A 22,684-nucleotide genomic window follows, 5' to 3' on the forward strand; every position below is an offset into this window, starting at 1 on the left:
GCAGCAATTCACCGCGCACAGATGAAGAACCCGATCCCGCAATCGATCATGATGGAATATATGTCCCCCCGCCCGATTATGACGAAGTTAGAATAGAAATAACCAGATTGAAAAACAACAAGGCCGTGGGCGCTGACGGATTGCCTGCGGAGCTATTCAATTACGGTGGCGAGGAGTTGGTAAGGTACATTTAGCAGCTTCTTAGCAAAATATGGGCGGAAGAGCGCATGCCCGACGGTTTGAATCTAAGTGTTCTTTGCCCGGTCCACAAGAAGGGGGATACTGCAAAATGCACCAACTCTCGTGGAATCAGCCTCTTTAATATCGCATATAAGGTTCTTTCGAGTGTATTGTGCGAAAAATTTAAGCCCACCGTGAACCGGCTGATTGGACCTTATTAGTGCGGCTTCAAACCTGGTAAATCTACCATCGAGCAGACCTTGACAATGCACCAAATCTTGGAAAAAAACCCGTGAAAAGGGAATCGGCACACATCACCTCTTCGTCGACTTTAAAGCCGCCTTCGACAGCATGAAAAGGAGCTGCCTATATGCCGCTATGTCTGAATTTGGTTTCCCCGCAAAACTTATACGGCTGTGCAAAATGACGTTGAGCAACACCATCAGCTCAGTCAGAATTGTGAAGGACTTCTCAGAGCCGTTCGAAACTAAACGAGGTTTCAGACAGGGTGACCCCCTATCGTGCGATTTCTTTAATTTAATGCTGGAGAAAATTATACTAGCTGCAGAACTTAACCGCATTGGAACAATATACTATAAAAGCGTGCAATTACTGGCATATGCTGATGACATTGATATCATCGGCCTAAACACCCGCGCTGTTAGTTCTGCTTACTCCAAACTGGAAAAAGAAGCGGTAAAGATGGGTTTGATGGTGAATGAGGACAAAAGGAAGTACCTGCTGTCATCGAGCAAAGAGTCAGCGCATACGCGCCTTGGTAACCACGCTACTGTTGGCAGCCATAATTTCGAAATAGTAAAAGACTTCGTTTATTTAGGAACCAGCATCAACACTAGCAACAACATCAGCACTGAAATCCAGCGAAGAATTAATCTTGCCAATAAATGCTACTTTGGACTAGGTAAGCAATTGAAAAGTAAATTCCTCTCTCGGCGAACGAAAATCATACTCTACAAGTCACTTATCGCACCCGCCCTGCTATATGGGGCAGAAGCATGGACCATGACAACAGCAGATGAAGCGGCTTTGGGAGTGTTCGAGAGAAAAGTTCTTCGAAAGATTTATGGACCTCTACGCGTTGGCGATGGCGAGTACCGCAGAAGATTCAATGATAAGCTGGACGAGCTATACGCATCTCCTTCAACATAGTCCAGCGAATTAAAACGCAGCGGTTGCGCTGGCTAGGCCATGTTATGCGAATGAATGATGATGCTCCGGCCAAGAAAGTGTTTCTATCGGAACCCGCCTATGGAAGCAGAGGTAGAGGGCGGCCCCCGCTCCGTTGGAAGGACCAGGTGGAAAACGATTTAAACTCCCTTGGTGTGACCAATTGGCGCCGGTTGGCGGAGCGAAGGAGCGACTGGCGCGCCTTGTTGGACGGCCATAACCGTTTAGACGGTTAAGCGCCAATTAATTAAGTAAGTAAGTATATTTTCACTACCCGAGGCTAGTTTGTAAAAAACTCCTCATTTTAATTGGTGTTTTCTACTTGACTCGCAGCATCGAAGTAAATGGGTTGCGGCCCATTTGAACGTCTTGTCTGCTGGGACGTATTTTGCCTATTATTATTATAGTTGTTATTTTGTTGCCGACTACCTAACTATTGACCACTTTGGGGTCGGCTACCTACCTGCTGACTGTTCTGAGGTCGGTTACTTACCTCTTGGCCACTCTGCCTGTTATACCGACCTGACTCATACCTACCGTTTATTTGCCAATTATTAGGCTGCCCATTTCAATTATTTGAAAAATTGTTTTGTCAACGGCCGCTTTACCTACCTGAATTATTCTCGGCCGTACCACCGTTATTATTACTGTATCTACTGTTATTTTGCCTTGGGAAATTATTCTCCTGCCTATACCCACTATTTTGTGGTCGGGAGTTATAATTTTGTGTTCGCTTATTCGTCATATACATTGGATTCAGATTTCCCGAATCCAATCCAATAAAATGATATATGAAATCCGCCATTTGCGGCCTTTTTACTACATTTCTCACAGCGCAGGCAAACGAACCTGACGCTAATTGTTTAATTCGTTGAAGGAGCATCCCCGTAAGTATCTCCTTCAACGTACCACCATTTTCGCTTAGAGCGCTAAGCTCGGTGATATTAATAATAATATCTTTTGTTTTTCGACTCAATTCAGCAATTGAGCCTACCCTTAAATTTCTGATGTCGTTTTTAATCGACATCTGGTCTTTTGTTGACCGAAAATGTTGCCTTAGTTTAGCCTTACAATCGTCCCACTTCTCTGGTGGACTTAGGGACAAACAATTTCTAGCCGAACCTTCTATCTTCAGATCGTAATCCACCCTAAATGCTTCCTCCTGCTGTGTTGTATAATCTCCTAAAATTCTATCTACCGTTTGGATAAATGATGGCAATTTCTTTGTATTACTCTCAAAGCGTTGTAAATATTTGAGGTCCTTTTCTATACTCTGCCTTACTGTTGTATTACGCTGTGCAGCATTTTGCTGCAACAGTCTTGTGATAGCCACAAGGCCAAGCCTCTACATTTTGAGCCATTTTTTAGTTTTTCCCCAACAAACCAACACACACAAACAACAAAAAAAAAATATATGCCAACGATTGCATTTTCAAAAAAACCTTTCCCTTTCCTTTACAGATATTCTTTTTCCTTTACGAACTCTTTTCGTTTTATTATTATTAATACATCTATGTATTTTCTGTTTTTTTCCAAAACTTTAGGGGTTACAATATGGTGTAAAATTTCTTCCTTCCCCCTTTTTGTTTTTCCGATTCGTATCCTTTTTTTCACAATTACATGCACTTAATTACATAATCATGCACTTATTTACAACACAAGAACAACAAAAAAAATTCTTTTTTTTTGCCCACCTCTCTTAATGTCCCTCTCTGATGCTGTGGTGGTTCTCTCTCCTCTTTTCCTTCTCCTTTCCTTCGTTCTCCGTGATTCTTATTCCACTTCCTGATACCGCAGTGCCGGATTGCAAGGTCTCCAATATTCCACTTCGTTTATGCCGCTCTTTTATTTTATTTTATTATTATCTCCTTGAGTTGCCGCCCGAACTTCATACAATTAAAAAGATAATTTTTTATTATTACAATTGTTTAAAATTATTAAATTATTATTAAAATTTTTTTCGTATGATTTAATCGGGGATTGCCCCTATTGCTTTTTTAAATGTAAGAAACAATTTATTTGAAGCAATTTTTTAATTTTTATAATTTATTTAATAATTTGGGAAAAATTTAAACAACGTGACATCAGGACGGACAAGGCCACAGCTGTTTCGATTATACCTTGTAAATCTCTTCAAAGCCTTTTCTCCCGGGAGTGGCAATCGAACCCGCACTCCTACGATAGTTGAAATGGTTACAAACGCATTCACCTACGCCATGCCTTAGTTGTTGTAAAGTTTTTCCCAATTGCCTTCTTTTTGCATATTTAATCTTTTACACATTACATACTTCGTATGTAATTATGTGTTAAAGCTATGCTTGTTGGTAAGGCGGTTTTCAAAGAAACTTTGGTATTGTTGCTGATTTTGTTCTATACTACAACAAATTAACCAATTTTGTCTGTTAGTATGATTTAATCGGTGATTGCCTGTATTGCTTTAAATTTATGAAAACATTTATTTGAATCAATTTTTAATTTTGTAATTTATTTAATAATTTGGGAAAAATTTAACAAAATGACATCAGGACGGACAAGGCGACAGCTGTTTCGGTTATACCTTGTAAACCTCTTCAAAGCCTTTTCTCCCGGGAGTGGGATTTGGACCCGAGGCAATTCCCGATTAAATCATACAAACACACAAAATTGGTTAATTCGTTGTAGTTCTATAAATAGATCAAAAAAAAAAAAAAAATGATCCCAAACACCATTTCCAACTCAAAATAAATTTCAAATATTTTGAAAAAAACGGTGTTTTTTCAAAATGCTATAACTTTTTCAAAAATTTACCGTTTGGGATCATTTTTTTTTGAATATGTTTTTAAATGTACTTTTCGGAAAAAATACAAAAAAATTTTTAAGTTTTTGAAAACAAAAACGGTGTTTTTTTTAATTCATAACTTTTTTTGAGTTGGATGAAAAAATTTGAAAAACTTCTGAAAAACGTCTTTCGTAAGCTAGAAAAAGAAGAAAAACTTTCAGCCAATTCTAAAGGGGTCGGGTTCAAAATTGGTCGAAATGGGATGGAATACCCCACATGTATTAACATATAGGGTTTTTCTATGTTTCGGAAAATGCAGCGGTTTTTTTAATTTTGGGTAACAACTAATTTTGGGCGAGAGTTAGATAATTTTGGGAGAGTATGTATGCCGGTATGTATGATGATAAATTATACGTATTTATGTATTGGAATAAGTACAGTTTGTTGGGGTTAACCGCTATGGAACTTCTGAGAGAAACTTACCGCTTTGGATTGGATTTAATTGAAGTGCCTATACAATGCAAAGGTGGTACTGTACCACTTTGTGGGTTTGAATTCGAGAAGATTTGCGGATTTTATGGGTATATAGGAGGTTTTATGTACCGTTGGAGCGGAAAGCGTAAGCTGTACTCATGCAAATTTGTGTAGAATGTACTCACTTTGGCATCCTGTTTATTGTACTACCTGTTATAGCTGCTGAGTGTTGTTGATATCTTGTGTTTGCTTGCCTAAAGTATGTATGTAAATGTTGTTGTTGTGTTGATTCTGTAATGTGTTGTTGGGTTACCACTTGTACAGGTCTGCTGCTCGTGGTGTTACTAAAATATTTTTTTTTTTCCTTTTTCAAATAAATTTGAGCACTGTGTTTTATAAGTAACCTTGTATATCTTTTTTTTTTGTATTTTTATATTTGTATATTTTATTATATTTTTGACCTTTTTATTTGTCACAGGAAACTTTAATTGTGTAAATATATATAATTTATTAAATATTAAGGTTGAGCAAACGGTAAGTATTTCTATTTTTACAGCGTGTTTCAAAAGGTATGTGTTTATACAAGGTGAGTGTTTCGGATATATGTAAATATTTTAAACAGCGTTAAGAATTCAATCAAAGGTAAGTATCTTAAGAAAGGTAAATATTTTAAAATTTCATAATAAATTCAGGAATTCATTATTTAATATATATATATTCATTAATAATCATAAAAAGCTGTTTTTTTTTCTTTTTAATCAAATTCGATTAAATTCGAGCTCATGTCTTCCACACTTTGTGTTTTTGCTTTTCTTTTGAACATTTTGCTTAACCATAGGGTTATGTTTATGATAGTAAAAAATTAAATGATTTTATGATTTAATCGGGGATTGCCTGTATTGCTTTAAATGTATGAAAACATTTATTTGAAGCAATTTTTAATTTTATAATTTATTTAATAATTTGGGAAATATTTATACAACGTGACATCAGGACGGACAAGGCGACAGCTGTTTCGATTATACCTTGTAAATCTCTACAAAGCCTTTTCTCCCGGGAGTGGGATTTGAACCCGCACTCCTACGATAGTTGAAATGGTTACAAACGCATTCAGCTACGCCATGCCTTACTTGTTGTAAAGTTTTTCCCAATTGCCTTCTTTTTGCATATTTTAATATTTTACACATTGCATACTTCGTATTTTACTTACGTTGTTTAAATTTTTCCCAAATTATTAAAAAAAAAAATTTCGTTTAACTGTTTTTTTTTTCTTAATATATTTAGTCTTAGGTTTTTTTCTCGGTTCGTCTTTACGGAGACGCTAGGGCAGGGTACTACTTACGGTTTGACCGCCACTAAACAAGAACAACACTTTAGTTTCGATATTGTTAAAATTTTTTTATTTGATATTAGTTACTCCTTATATTTGTAAAATTATTTATTTCGTATAATTATTTAAACAACATTATTTATTCTTCAGGTTAAAGATTTTTGGGATTCAGATTAAGTCCTTAGGTTTAAGATTTGTAGAATTCACTTTCAATTCTTTTCACTCGATCGAGATGGACGGGTCGTCTTAATTTCCGGGCAACAACTGCCTCTTCAATATTTTATAATCTTTTGCTTAACCTAAATACATAAGGCATCTTTCCGATGCACATACATAATTACTTATTTACTAAGCTCACTCAACAATTCACATACTCCCACATATGTACTCTGGCTTCAACATATGTAGTTGCAGTCATCATTATTATTTATTATGCTTATTGGGGTATCTCATTTCATTCAGGAATGTTTTGCATTCCCGAATGTTGACACCAATAAGTATGTCAGTTTGTATATCTGTATGCCTCTGTAGAAAACATAGGCAGATGCATCAACAGAATTGGTTTCTATTAATGTATGTATGTTTGTACATTTGTATGCTTCCAAAGTGGAACCATACACAAAGCCCAGTCTTGCTGTTTGCAACAAAGTATCTTATTTGCTTTATTTATTGTGTGGGTGGCCTGATGTGGAATGCTGAGTAAGCAATACTTAAAAGAACTAAGTTCTTATTTTGGGTGAACAAGTATATCTTAAAATATACTTGGCTTCCTTTTTTCTTCGGTATAGGGGGCATTCCACATAACTCGCGTACTGACCACAGAAACCTTTCAGGTAACTCGAACCAAAAATAAAATTTCTTCCGTGTTCCACTTTCTGGGGAAAAACTGTCTTAAATACTGATGTATACCAAATAGATCGGTCCCTGGTACACTTCCCGGAAAAAGAATTATCGTAAATACTACTCTAGGCATGGGTCTATCTATATACCAAATATCAGGCAAATTGAACCATGAATATAATTTGTTTGAATAAATCGGACCCTGGCCGACTTCCCGGATAAAAAAAGTATGGTAAATACTAATCTATGCACAGAGCTACCTATATACCAAATTTTAGGCAAATCGTACCTCGAATAGAATTTGTTCCAATGGATCGGTCCCTCGTCCACTTACCGGAAAAATGTATCATAAATGTATGTACGAACTTGGACAAAGGGTTACATATACCAAATTTCAGGCAAATCAACCCTTGAATAGAATTTGTTCGAATCAATCGATCCCACAAGGATCACCAAAGAAAGTAACATAGCAGCGACAAGCATAAACAACTTTACATGAATAAAATAAATAATTAAAAAAAAAATTTTTTTAGTTAAACGGTTTTATTGAAAACAATACTTACATGAAGTAATAATAATACTAAAGACTAGAAAATAATTAGGTATGTCCTAGGTACTAGTCATCACACTCCTCATCAATCTAGGGCGTTGATCAGACAATTAAATAAAAGCGTTGGGCGTGTGAAATTTCTAAAAATGTGAGGCGTAGCATAACCTTATTAAAGTTCAGTTGGTTTTATAGATGACTATCAATACAAATTTGACGCGTCAGACACTTTTATTTAAATGTCTGATCAACGCCCTAGAATGATGAGGAGTGTGATGACTAGTACTTAGGACCTACCTAATTATTTTCTTGCCTTTAGTATTATTATTACTTCATGTAAGTATTGTTTTCAATAAAACCGTTAACTTAACATTTTTTTGATTTTTAATAATCGGGGATTGCCCATATTGCTTTTTTTAAATGTATGAAAACATTTATTTGAAGCAATTTTTAATTTTTTTTATAATTTATTTAATAATTTGGGAAAAATTTAAACAACGTGACATCAGGACGGACAAGGCGACAGCTGTTTCGATTATACCTTGTAAATCTCTTCAAAGCCTTTTCTCCCGGGAGTGAGAGTCGAACTCGCACCCCTACGATAGTTGAAATGATTGTAAACGCATTCAGCTACGTCATGCCTGTTGTGAAGTCTTTCCCAATTGCCTTCTTTTTGCATATTTTAATCTTTTACACATTGCATACTTTGTATGCAATTATGTGTTAAAGCTATGCTTGGTACGGCGGTTTTCAAAGAAACTTTGGTTTTGTTGCTGTTTTCGTTCTATTTATAGAACTACAACGAATTAACCAATTTTGTCTGTTTGTATGATTTTTAATAATCGGGGATTGCCCATATTGCTTTTTTTAAATGTATGAAAACATTTATTTGAAGCAATTTTAAATTTTTTTTATAATTTATTTAATAATTTAGGAAAATTTAAACAACGTGACATCAGGACGGACAATGCGACAGCTGTTTCGATTATACCTTGTAAATCTCTTCAAAGCCTTTTCTCCCGGGAGTGGGAGTCGAACTCGCACCCCTACGATAGTTGAAATGGTTGTAAACGCATTCAGCTACGTCATGCCTGTTGTGAAGTCTTTCCCAATTGCCTTCTTTTTGCATATTTTAATCTTTTACACATTGCATACTTCGTATGCAATTATGTGTTAAAGCTATGCTTGGTACGGCGGTTTTCAAAGAAACTTTGGTTTTGTTGCTGTTTTCGTTCTATTTATAGAACTACAACGAATTAACCAATTTTGTCTGTTTGTATGATTTTTAATAATCGGGGATTGCCCATATTGCTTTTTTTAAATGTATGAAAACATTTATTTGAAGCAATTTTTAATTTTTTTTATAATTTATTTAATAATTTCGGAAAAATTTTTAAACAACGTGACATCAGGACGGACAAGGCGACAGCTGTTTCGATTATACCTTGTAAATCTCTTCAAAGCCTTTTCTCCCGGGAGTGGCAGTCGAACTTGCACCCCTACGATAGTTGAAATGGTTGTAAACGCATTCAGCTACGTCATGCCTGTTGTGAAGTCTTTCCCAATTGCCTTCTTTTTGCATATTTTAATCTTTTACACATTGCATACTTCGTATGCAATTATGTTTTAAAGCTATGCTTGGTACGGCGGTTTTCAAAGAAACTTTGGTTTTGTTGCTGTTTTCGTTCTATTTATAGAACTACAACGAATTAACCAATTTTGTCTGTTTGTATGATTTTTAATAATCGGGGATTGCCCATATTGCTTTTTTTAAATGTATGAAAACATTTATTTGAAGCAATTTTTAATTTTTTTTATAATTTATTTAATAATTTTTGAAAAATTTAAACAACGTGACATCAGGACGGACAAGTTCGACTCCCACTCCCGGGAGAAAAACCTTTGAAGAGATTTACAAGGTATAATCGAAACAGCTGTCGCCTTGTCCGTCCTGATGTCACGTTGTTTAAATTTTTCCCAAATTATTAAATAAATTATAAAAAAAATTAAAAATTGCTTCAAATAAATGTTTTCATACATTTAAAAAAAGCAATATGGGCAATCCCCGATTATTAAAAATCATACAAACAGACAAAATTGGTTAATTCGTTGTAGTTCTATAAATAGAACGAAAACAGCAACAAAACCAAAGTTTCTTTGAAAACCGCCGTACCAAGCATAGCTTTAACACATAATTGCATACGAAGTATGCAATGTGTAAAAGATTAAAATATGCAAAAAGAAGGCAATTGGGAAAGACTTCACAACAGGCATGACGTAGCTGAATGCGTTTACAACCATTTCAACTATCGTAGGGGTGCGAGTTCGACTCCCACTCCCGGGAGAAAAGGCTTTGAAGAGATTTACAAGGTATAATCGAAACAGCTGTCGCCTTGTCCGTCCTGATGTCACGTTGTTTAAATTTTTCCCAAATTATTAAATAAATTAACATTTTTTTTTTTTAATTATTTTATCTTCAAGTTTTTAGTCTTAATTGCCTATTATTTCTCATTCTATTTAGTTATTTAGTGACTCATTATTACAAGGACTCTTCCTGACAATTTGTTACAATCTAAGTCTTCAATACCTAATCCTTCCAAAGACTTTACTCGACTCAGCGCCACATACGCTTGGCCCTCCTCGAACTCCAAAATATTTTGATGTCACTTCTACCAGACTGTATGTAATATTTGTTCCAAATATGAGCCAAATCGGACATCATAGGTCGCTTTCTATTCATGTATGTATTATTTGTTCCAAATATGAAATAAATCGGACCACAAATACGATTTTTTGAAATATTGCGATCCAAGCGCCACTTATCGGAGTTTTTTTCTTATTATTGCATTGTCGTCTTGTTCTGAACTTTATTCCAAGTTTAAAGCTTGTAGCTTATTGGGAACTTATTTAAATTTCAATTACAAAATTCGTGCCGCTCATCCAGCCAGCCTGTCAAGTCGAGCTAAATAAAACCGTTTAATAAATATTGAAAAGTTTAAAACAACGCGTGTGTCGCGAATTCACTGAATCAAACAAGGCTGGATTATAAGAAAAGGTCGCATACATATAGTTGTAGATTTCCTTCACAAAATCGAAAGAACTTTAATTGTAATGAAACCAAAAGTTTTCTTTCAATTTTATTTGGCACATTATATTTCTAAAGCAATGGACTTTCAGTCTTAAACTCTGCAAATTTTATATTTGATATAAATTCTCTAATATAAAATGTGTTAAAAAATTGTTGCAATGCCATTTACCAGGTACTTTCGGCCATCTTAAATATTGGTAATATCCGATTTAGACATTCAGGAAAATATGCTGAAGTGGAAAATACTGAAATGGTAACACGTATTGCTGAATTATTGAGAGTGGATGAAAAAAAATATATGTGGTCGTTAACGAATTTCATAATGGTGAAGGGCGGAATAGCTGAGCGACGTCAATATACTACTGAAGAAGCTCGTGATGCCAGGGATGCCGTGGCTTCGACAATATACTGTCGGCTCGTCGATTGGATTGTAAACAAAATAAATATGAATTTGGCGTTCCCTCGGGCAGTTTTGTAAGTATATATTAGCCGTGTTTTTTTTACATATATACACATCTACATTTGCGGGTAAAAAATACTTATCATCACTTAGATAATGTTGAGAAGACGCATCTAGCGGCAATTATTGAAGACCCGCGGCAGTTGTTAAATAAGTCGATACAAAACGGTTTGTGCTTAACCCCCATTAATACCTTTAATTTGATACCCATATCGTACAAACACATTCTACAGTCACCCCTGGTCCACCCTTATGGCGACGTCTCAGAAAGGCGTCCGCCTATAGAACTAAGGCCTACTACGTTTTAAATAATCATTAACACCTTTCATTTGATACCCATATCGTGCAACACACATTCTAGAGTCACCTTTATGGCGATAACCCGAAATGGCGCCCACCTATTGAACTATGGCGCATTCCCTTTTAAAATACTCTTTAATACCTTCCATTTGAAACCCATGTCATACAAACATATTCCAGGGTTACCCTAGGTTCATTTTCGTACATGGTGATTTTCCCTTATTTTGTCTCCAAAGCTCTCAGCTGAGTATGTAATATTCGGTTACACCCGAACTTAGCCTTCCTAACTTGTTTTTATTTATTTCAGATTTTTATTTGTTTATATATTTATTCATGCGGTACATTTTTCTTACTTTGTTGTTGTTACTTTGTACTTTTGCTTTTCCTTTGAACATTCTGCTTAACCAAAGGGTTATGTTTATGGTAGTAAGAAATGAAGTGATTTTATTTTTAATGATTTGTGCCTATTTTGTGGACAATAATTTTCTTGATTTATATTGTAACGAATTTGCTGCAAATCCTCTTATTTGCCCCTTTTGCTAGGTTCGTATCGCTAAACTGTTGAATAAATAACTCCAATATTGAATAATGAAAAAATGGCCTTTATTAAAATGCTTCACAATAACACTCAAACTGTGCAACGAATAGCTTAATAACCAAACTGATAGCTCAAATGAAACTCCACTAATCAAAATAATACTGGTATTGCTCGCTAGATATCTTCTTAGTCGTAACTGCTTATCAACTCAAATCAAACTGAATTACTTCTTACTCGCCTGCACCGCTTTTATAGTTTACGCTGCATACTTCTAGGCTCTTCGATTTCCAGAAGTTACTAGTTGTTTCGGCTACAAAATCGCCAGCCACAACTACGTGCACAAATTATTGCCCTCTCTTGTGACCACTGAGATAAGATATATGCATGTGTTTGTGCATTACCGCTCCGCTGCTCGTATACGTACATATGTGTAGACGCAATTATTTATTCGTTTATGTAGATACATAAAGATTGAATTATTGATGTGAATGTTTGTAGTTTACAGTCTCTCGCGCGCACATAGCCGTATAAGTAAATGCATCTGTGTGTGACATCTCTCTGGGCTGCCTTATATATGTGTATACTTGATTTGATTATTAACGTAAATACTGCTTGGCATGGTCTTAGCATCGCCTTAGTGATGGGATAATTTAGTGATGCTAATATCCGTGACACTGCCCTCCGCCTAAGTCTGATCGACCCGATCAGACAAATCTCTCGATCTAAACGCTGCTAGCATCGCCAAATGTACCACTCTTCTACTCCGTGGTTTCTCAATGCTTTGTATGCGGTAGATGGTATCACTGATCTTCTTTACAACCTTGTACGGGCCTTCCCAACTGCACCGAAATTTGGATGGAACACCTTTCCGCCGGTGAGGGTTGTATAACAGTACCAAATCTCCCGCCAAGAAACCTTTCGAATTATTGTTCTCATGGTACCTGTGTTTCATCGTACCACTCAATACCCTGCTTCGTTCCTTCACACTCTGTTGTTTGGCCAATGAACCACTTCGTAGAGCTTGCGCTGGACGAATTTTCTTTGCATAATCTGTATCGTTCCCACATTTTACAACAGTAGTGCGCTCCGGCTTGAAACTACCCTCGCATTCTTTCTCGGAAATTCGTTGCTTCGTTTTCCTGCGTCTTTTAGGTTTTGTCAATGCCAGTGTTTCTCTCGCAGGTACTTTTGATTTTGATTTATTTGGCCCATTCGATCTATCAACCTTTACCTTTGAATTTCGTCGAGTATTCTCCACCAGTACCCGATTACTGCTGAACCCTTTTTCCAAACTAAAGTTAAGTGGCACATCTTGGTTCTCATAACGCATCACCCTTCTCTGCATATCGATCTTGATGTCATGGTCAACCAAGAAATCCACTCCCAATATAACTTCATCAACAATCTCCGCCACAACAAATTTGTGTAGAACCATGACCTTCCCAATCAATACTTCACATATCACTTCTCCCTGAACTTGGTTATACTCGCCAGTGACCGTACGCAACTTTGCTCCAGGTAACGGTTTTACTCTCCTGTTGACCAAGTCAGATCGGATCAAGGAATGAGATGCGCCCGTATCTACAGTCAGTACTCGTTCTTTGCCATCCACATTCCCTCTGACGGTAAGACTACTCGATTTTCTACCAATTTGCGACACAGATATCACAGGGCATTCAATAGCTGGATCTAGCTCTCTACCTCTTACTCGCTCTTGCTCATCTCCTCCAGCTTTGCGTTTATGGCCACCCACATTGTTGGAACTATTAGGAACAAGATCGCAATGACGTGCAATGTGACCTGGGTTGCCGCACTTGAAACATTTAATAACTCCGGCATTCTTCTGTTGAGATCCCTTCAGTGCTTCCAAAATTGTTTCTACCCACTCTGGCCTTTCTACTTCCACACGGCGTGCTTTGAGAACTGGCTTACACAGAAGCGACGCTGTTTCCTGTATCAGAGCATGCGATACCGTTTCAGCAAATGTTAGTTTGGGATTCGCATATGTAGCCCCCTTCGTTTCCACATCTCGTATGCCATTTATAAAACTCTGGATTTTTACCCTTTCAGTGTATTCCACGGGTGCGTCCGCATTCGCTAAATGTGCTAGCCTTTCAACATCCAACGCAAACTCCTGCAATGTTTCACCAAGCCTCTGGAAGCGGTTCAGTAACTCCATTTGGTATATCTGTCTCCTATGCTCAGTTCCGTATCGTCTCTCTAGAGCGCCCAACAATGCTACATAACAGTTCCGTTCACCCTCTGGAATGGTTTGTAAAATCTCAGCTGCAGGCTGTTTCAATGCCATGAACAGTGCAGCAACTTTATCTTCAGCATTCCAGTTGTTCACTGTTGCGGCCTTCTCAAACTAAATCTTAAACACCTGGAAAGGAATAGTGCCGTCAAAAGATGGAGTTTTTAGCTTCGTATTGCTTGCTGAAACAACTGGGCGATTTAGTTGCAACTCCTGTATATGACCTCGCAATGTTTCAATCTCGGCATCGATTTTGTTCTCAAGTTGCAAAATTTTTGTGTCTTGCGCCTCCATCTTCGAAGAAATACGTCCTTCTTGCTCTTCCAGTTGTGCAGAGATTTGCGCTGATATTTGTGCCGACATTTCGGATATTCGTGCCTCTTGTGCTTCCAGTTGGGATGCTATACTTTTCTTCTGCACCGCTTTTATAGTTTACGCTGCATACTTCTAGGCTCTTCGATTTCCAGAACTTACTAGTTACTTTCGGCTACAAAATCGCCAGCTACAACTACGTGCACAAATTATTGCCCTCTCTTGTGACCACTGAGATAAGATATATGCATGTGTTTGTGCATTACCGCTCCGCTGCTCGTATACGTACATATGTGTAGACGCAATTATTTATTCGTTTATGTAGATACATAAAGATTGAATTATTGATGTGAATGTTTGTAGTTTACAGTCTCTCGCGCGCACATAGCCGTATAAGTAAATGCATCTGTGTGTGACATCTCTCTGGGCTGCCTTATATATGTGTATACTTGATTTGATTATTAACGTAAATACTGCTTGGCATGGCCTTAGCATCGCCTTAGTGATGGGATAATTTAGTGATGCTAATATCCGTGACAATATGTTTGTTTGTACATGTTTAGTAGAAATTTATGAGTGAGTAAAGTGAACATTTAAGTCGAGATAAAATGTATTTATTTAAGTAATTTAAGTCTATTTTTGTGTCTTATAATTTTCTTATTTTCATTTCTTAAAGCGTAATTATTATTGTTTCTCTCTATGCTTTCTACCTTATAGGGTATTAGAGTAAAATTATTATTTTTATCGATATTTTCTACCTTATAGGGCCCTTTATATCTACTATCTAACTTATGGCCTGCTTCATTTTTAACTAACACTGAATTTCCTACATTTATTTCCTTATAGTGAATATTTTTATCATAACTAATCTTTTGTTATACTCAGCGCTCTTTGCACACAGAGTATATTACCTTTGATTGGATAACGATTGGTTGTACAGGTATAAAGTAATGGAGATAGAAATAGACTTCCATATATCAAAATCATCAGTATCGGAAAAAAATTTGATTGAGCCATGTCCGTCCGTCCGTCCGTCTGTCCGTTAACACGATAACTTGAATAAATTTTGAGGTATCGTGATGAAATTTGATATGTAGGTTCCTGGGCCTTCATCTCAGATCGCTATTTAAAATGAACGATATCGGACTATAGCCACGCCCACTATTTCGATATCGAATATTTCGAAAAATGAAAAAAATGCGATAATTCATTACCAAATACGGATAAAGCGATGAAACTTGGTAGGTGGGTTAACCTTATGACGCAGAATAGTAAGTTAGTAAAATTCTAGACAATGGGGGCGGCACCGCCCACTTTTAAAAGAAGGTAATTTAACAGTTTTGCAAGCTGTAATTTGGCAGTCGTTGAGGATATCATGATGAAATTTGGCAGGAACGTTACTACTATTACTATATATACGCTAAATAAAAATTAGCAAACTCGGATAAAGAACATGCCCACTTTGTAAAAAAAAATGTTTAAGTCAAATTTTAACAAAAAATTGAATATCTTTACAGTATATAAGTAAATTATGTCAACATTCAACTCCAGTAATGATGTGGTGCAACAAAATACAAAAATAAAAGAAGATTTGAAAATGGGCCTGGCTCCGCCCTTTTTCGTTTAATTTGTCTAGAATACTTTTAATGCCATAAGTCAAACAAAAATTCGCTAATCCTTGTGAAATTAGGTAGGCAAATATATTATATGACGATAACTGTTTTCTGCGAAAATTGGCGAAATCGGTTGAAGCCACGCCCATTTTTATACACAGTCTACCGTCTGTCATTCCGCTCGGCCATTAACACGATAACTTGAGCAAAAATCGATATATCTTTACTAAACTTAGTTCGCTTATTTATCTGAACTCCCTATATCTTGGTATAAAAAATGGCCGAAATCCGACTATGACCATGCGCACTTTCGATATCGAAAATTACGAAAAATGAAAAAAATGCCATAATTCTATACCATATACGAAAAAAGGGATGAAACAAGGTAATTGGATTGGTTTATTGACGCAAAATATTACGCTAGAAAAAACTTTGTAAAATGGGTATGACACCTACAATATTAAGTAGAAGAGAATCAAAAAGTTCTGCAGGGCGAAATCAAAAGCCCTTGGAATCTTGGCAGGAATACTGTTCGTGGTATTACATATATAAATAAATTAGCGATACCCGACAGATGATGTGCTGGTCAACCTGGTCCACACTGTGGTCGATATCTCGAAAACGCCTTCACATATACAACAAAGGGCCACTCCCTTTTTAAACCCTCATTAATACCTTTAATTTGGTACCCATATCGTACAAACACATTATAGATTCACCACTGGTCCACCTTTATGGCGTTATGTCGAAAAGGCGTCCACATATAGAACTGAGGCCCACTCCCTTTTAAATAATCATTAACACCTTTCATTTGATACCCATGTCGTACAAACGCATTCTAGAGTCACCCCTGGTCCACCTTTATGGCGATATCAGGAAAAGGCGTCCAGCTATAGAAATAAGGCCCACTCCCTTTTAAATAATCATTAACACATTTCATTTGATACCCATATCGTACAAACGCATTCTAGAGTCACGCCCGGTCCACCTTTATGGCGATAACTCGAAAAGGCGTCCACCTATAGAACTAATGCCCACTCCCTTTTAAAATACTCATTAACATTTTCATTTAATACCCATATCATACAAACACATTCTAGAGTCACCGCTAACAAAATGCAAAATATTTAAGATACTCATCCCGATCATCTTTGTTAATGGATATGTCAGAACGCAAATATTCTTTGAAAGTTCTATGGCTACGTTCAACAGTGCCTAAAGTTTGGTGGTGATACGGCGTAGATATTTTTTGCTTAATATTGAGAAGCTTACATAGGTCCTAAAACAAGCTATTTTTACATTCAGATCCCATATCCGTTATTATTGTTTTCATACTTCCAAAAATTAAGATGAAATTTTCGAATATGGCTCTGGCTACTGTTTTTGCATGTTTGCTCTGTATAGGAATTGCATCTAAGTATTTAGTCAAATCACATATCAGACAGAGTAACAGCGTATTCATTTCCATTTAATAATCTCGGTAATGGTCCAATTGTATCTATTTGTACTATTTCGAACGCCTTCGGTGGTGTTTCAGTCAAAATCATTGGTTCTTTTAAATTTTTATTAATTTTATTTTTATTACCATTTACGCATTTCTTTATATATTTTCTTATATCATTTTTCATATTTTTCCAGTAATATTTTTGTCTAATTTTATTAGTTGTACATTCCTGGGTGGCCGCCATTAGCAGGATCATAGTGATATTTTTGAAGAATATTTTTAATTGATGTTGTTTTTACTTTTATTTTCGGCCTTTCAAAAGTTATATCAAAGGTGCATTCACAAGTCCCTGAAGATGATTTCTAATTGAAATCGAAATATCGACAAAATAAATAAATACAACATATATGGTATAATTAATTTCATTTTTCTTATTAATATATATGTGTGGCCTAGAGCTCGGAAATTCTTCTTTTTAAATATTTTTAATTTTATTATTTTCCGTCACATGCACAACCTCCGGAGTTAATGCAATAGTTAAATTTCTGAGAACTTTGGTACCAATCTCTTTAAATGTGTTTACTCGAGTATACCTAAACAATTTGTCTCCTAAAGACAACTGCATTTTATTTATTTTTAAATTGCCGGCTTTTTTCATAAGCCTGGTGAAGAACTGATCTAGGTCAATCTTCGCCTCAACAATTTGATTATCTATATTTATTTCACTACATATTTTCTCGCCTTTTTTGAAATATAATTTCTTAGGATCGAAAACGAGCTGGACTAGTCTTTTTACTTTACATTTATTAAGCGCTTTATATACTATAGGGTTCTCTTTGTGACTTTTCTTCTCTTCATTTTTGTTACTGTTATTACTGGAATTCTTTTTAGTTTCCGATCTTGTCGTAACTTTCATTACTTTACATGCCTGAACTGACTTTCTTTCAAATCATTGATATTGTAACGAATTTACTGAAATTCCCCTTATTTGCAATCTTCTGCCAATGTTCGTATCGCTAAACTGTTGAATAAATAACTCCAATATTGAATAATGAAAAAAAAATGGCCTTTATTAAAGTACTTCACAATAACACTTATACTTTGCAACGAATAGCTTGCTTACTAACCAAACTGATTGATAGCTCAAATGAAACTCAACTATACTACTCAAATCAAACTGAATTCCAGCGCCTCTACATTTGCTGCCTTTTATACTCTCTGATTTCAACGTTCGCATCTTCTAGGCGCTTCCAGAATCTACTAGTTGCCATCAGCCCTCAAACTTCTCAGCTCTAACTACAATTGCACGATTTTATAGCTTCTCTCATTGCATACTTTCAGGAGTATCTCAGATATATGCATGTGTTTGTGCATTGATTCTCTGCTGCTCGTATACGTACATGGTACATATGTGTAGACGCAATTATTGTTTCGTTTATGAAGATACATAATGATTGAATTATTGATGTGAATTCACGTCACTGCTTATCATCGGCTTAGAGATAGCAGCACCCCTTAGTTTTGCTAATATTCGTAACACTGCCCTCCGCCTAAGTCTGGTCGTCCCGATCAGACAAATCTCTCGATCTAAACGCTGCTAGCATCGCCAAATGTACCACTCTTCTATTTCGTGATTTCCCAATTGCTTGTATGAGGTAGATGACATCACTGATCATCTTCACAACTCTGTACGGGCCTTCCCAACTGCACCGATATTTGGATGGAACACCTTTCCTCCGGTGAGGGTTGTATAACAGTACCAAATCTCCCTCCCGGAAACCTTCCGAATTATTTTCCTTCTCGTACCTGTGTTTCATCTTACTACTCATTATCCTGGATCGTACCCTCGCACTTTGTTGCTTGGCCAATGAATAACTACTGCGCAGAGCTTGATCTTGACGGATTAACTTTGCATCATCAGTATCGTTTTGACGTTTCACAACAGTAGTGCGCGCTGGCTTGAAACCACCCTTGCATCTTTTCTAGAAAATTCTTTCAGTCGTTTTAGTGTGTTCATTAGGGTTTGTCAATGCCGGTCTTTTTCTCGCATGTACTTTTAATTTCGCTTTATTTGGCTTGTCGAGTCTTTTCCACCATTACTCGATTACTACTGAACCCTTCCTCCAACTTGAAGTTAATTAGTATATCCTGGTTCTTATACTGCATATCGATCCTGATGTCATAGTCAACTAAGAAATCCACTCCCAATATGACTTCATCAACGATCTCTGCCACAACGAATTTGTGTAGAACCATGACCTCCCCAATTAAGACTTCACATACCACTTCTCCCTGGACTTGGTTATAATCGCCAGTAATCGTACGCAATCTTGCTCCAGGTAATGGCTTTACTTTCCTGTTGACCAAATCAGATCGGATCAAGGAATGTGATGCGCCCGTATCTACAGTCAGTACACGCTCCTTGCCATCCAAATTTCCTTTGACGGTAAGACTGCTCGATTTCCTTCCAGCTTTCGAGATAGGTATCACACGACATTCAATAGCTGGGACAAGTTCTCGATTTTTACATTTGACTCGCTCTTGTTTATTTCCTCCAGCTTTGCGTTTACGACCAGCCAAGTTGAACTACCATGACCGGTGCTGCAATGACGTGCAATGTGACTTGGGTTACCGCACTTGAAACACTTCACAACTCCGGCATTGTTTTGTTGTAATCCCTTCAGTGCTTCCAAAATTGTGTCTACCCAATCTGGCCTTTCCACTTCCACGCGATGAGCTTTGTATGCGGGCTTACTCAAAAGTGACGCTGTTTCCTGAGTCAGTGGATGGATACCGTTTCTGCAAATGTTGGCTTTGGGTTCGCGTATGTGGCTCGCTTCGTTTCGACGTCCCGTATGCCGTTAATAAAGCTCTGAATCTTTACCCTTTCAGTGTATTCCACGGGTGCGTCCGCATTTGCAAGACGAGCCAATCTTTCAACTCAATTTGGTATATCTGTTTTCTATGCTCGCTTCCATAACGTCTCTCGACAGCGGCCATCAATGCTTCATAGTTGTTCCGCTCTCCCTCGGGAATCGTCTGTAGGATTTCGGCTGCTGGCCCCTTCAATGCTACGAATAGAGCAGCAACTTTATCTTCAGCATTCCAGTTGTTCACTGCTGACGTCTTCTCAAATTGAAGCTTGAATACCTCAAAAGAAACAGAGCCGTCAAAAGATGGAGTTTCACATTCGGATTGCTCGCTGGAACAGCTGGGCGATTTAGTTGTAACAGTTGCACAAGACCTTTCAACGCTTCTATCTCGGCATCAATTTTGTCCTCGATTTGTAAAATTTTTGCATCCTGCTCTTCCAGTTTCGCAAACAGCTGCGATGATACCTGTTCCGAAATTTTTGTCGACATTCCATATATACGTTCCTCTTGCGCTTCCAGCTGAGATGGCATATATGTCTTTTGTTCTTCCAATTGGGATGACATTTGCGACGCCATTTCTGAAATGCGTGCCTCCTGTGACTCCAGCTGCGGTGCCATTGTCGATGCTTGTACAGATATTGTGCTCTTCACTGTCTGCGGTGTTTCGTTTTTTTCTTCCATTTTTGTTGTTGTTTTGTCGCTATCATAATGAAAGACATACTCCTCAGCATTGCAGATTCCTTCAAATACCACAGCTACACTTAGTCGTTTTTGTAGCTGGGATTTATCGCCAGAAGTAGCCAATCCACGGTCTTCCAACTCCTCCTTCAGTTGCTGGATCGTCAATTCACTCAACTTTGCCATGTCCAAGTTGTATTCCCAATCTTCGGAATTTAATCAACAATTCCTCTTCTGACACCAATTGTAACGAATTTACTGAAATTTCCCTTATTTGCAATCTTCTGCCAACGTTCGTATCGCTAAACTGTTGAATAAATAACTCCAATATTGAATAATGAAAAAAATGGCCTTTATTAAAGTACTTCACAATAACACTTCAACTTTGCAACGAATAGCTTGCTTAGTAACCAAACTGATTGATAGCTCAAATGAAACTCTACTATTGCCCGACAGATTGCGTGCTTAATCAATAACTGCTTGATAGCTCAAATCAAACTGAATTCCAGCGCCTCTACATTTGCTGCCCTTTATACTCTCTGATTTCAACGTTCGCATCTTCTAGGCGCTTCCAGAATCTACTAGTTGCCATCAGCTCTCAAACTTCTCAGCTCTAACTACAATTGCACGATTTTATAGCTTCTCTCATTGCATACTTTCAGGAGTATCTCAGATATATGCATATGTTTGTGCATTGACTCTATGCTGCTCGTATACGTACATGGTACATATGTGTAGACGCAATTATTGTTTCGTTTATGTAGATACATAATGACTGAATTATTGATGTGAATTCACGTCACTGCTTATCATCGGCTTAGAGATAGCAGCACCCCTTAGTTTTGCTAATATTCGTAACAATATCTATTCGTGACAGCGCGTCTGCCACGTAATTTTCTTTTCCAGCTATGTACTGCACCACAAAGTCTTACTCTTCCAAATCTAATCTAGATCTGTTTAATTTAAATGAAGGGTTTTTCATTGAAAATAAATATGTTAAGGGTCGATGATCTGTTTTCACTGGGAATTTTCTGCCATAAACATATGATCTAAAATATATAATGGCCCAATGTATGGCCGCCAATTATTTTTCGATCGTGGCTTTATTTATTTCGCCTTTGTAAATGATCTTGAGGCATAGGCAATTTGTAATTGTTTTCCTTCATACTCTTGGCTTAGCACAGCATCGCAAGCATAACCACTTGCGTCAGTTTTAATACAGAATTTTCTATCAAAATCGGGATATTGTAGGATATTTGGACTAATTAGTTAATTTTTTAGGTAGTTAAAAGCTTTTTCGCAGTCGTCTTTCCAATTGAAAATGACATTTTTCTTAATAAGCCTTGTTAGTATCCTACCGTATTCCGCGAAATGTGGTATGAATCTTCTATAATAATTACAAAATGCGACAAACCTGTTTTGCCTCATCTGCATTTTTGGGAGTTGGGTAATTTTGAACAATTTGTTAGTGCGCAACGCCCCCTTGTGCGAATACTAAATAGTCCGTCTCTAATGTAAGTCTGGTCTAGTCATGTCTTCCCTACTCCCACGTCCCCTCTCCTACCCTAGCGTAACACCCACACCAAAGATATATGCTTAGCACTCCATCACTCAATTTTTAAAGGGAAAAGACTGAAGTACATATACTTCATGGTACCAACATTAATTTTTATTATACTCCCCTTCTGTTTACCCTATTATAACTACATTATGGTTCCATATCCTAAGGATCATGTAATTCATTAAATTAAAAAAAAATGTTAACAAAACAAAGACAAATAATATATAACTAACACTATGAGTTATA

At 36.9% G+C, this 22,684-nt stretch overlaps 1 protein-coding gene and 1 long non-coding RNA gene across 5 annotated transcripts in view; one reads left to right on the forward strand and one right to left on the reverse strand.

The window, feature by feature from the left end:
- ninaC (STKc_myosinIII_N_like and MYSc_Myo21 domain-containing protein ninaC) overlaps positions 1 to 22,684 on the forward strand; it is a 2,219,740-nt gene that overhangs the window by 779,098 nt on the left and 1,417,958 nt on the right. For all 4 annotated transcript variants that reach the window (XM_067766366.1, XM_067766367.1, XM_067766369.1 and 1 more), the window contains one exon: positions 10,578 to 10,879. In XM_067766366.1, coding sequence (XP_067622467.1) covers positions 10,578 to 10,879 — 302 coding nt within the window. The remainder of the gene's footprint in view (positions 1 to 10,577; positions 10,880 to 22,684) is intronic.
- LOC137240309 (uncharacterized) lies at positions 2,996 to 6,165 on the reverse strand. Its single transcript, XR_010949687.1, has 3 exons — positions 5,943 to 6,165; positions 4,786 to 5,082; positions 2,996 to 3,254 (listed from the first exon to the last, which is right to left on the reverse strand). It is a non-coding gene; the product is annotated as an uncharacterized lncRNA (long non-coding RNA).

Source organism: Eurosta solidaginis, chromosome 2, assembly GCF_040869045.1.
Source record: "Eurosta solidaginis isolate ZX-2024a chromosome 2, ASM4086904v1, whole genome shotgun sequence".
Classification (NCBI taxonomy): domain Eukaryota; kingdom Metazoa; phylum Arthropoda; class Insecta; order Diptera; family Tephritidae; genus Eurosta; species Eurosta solidaginis.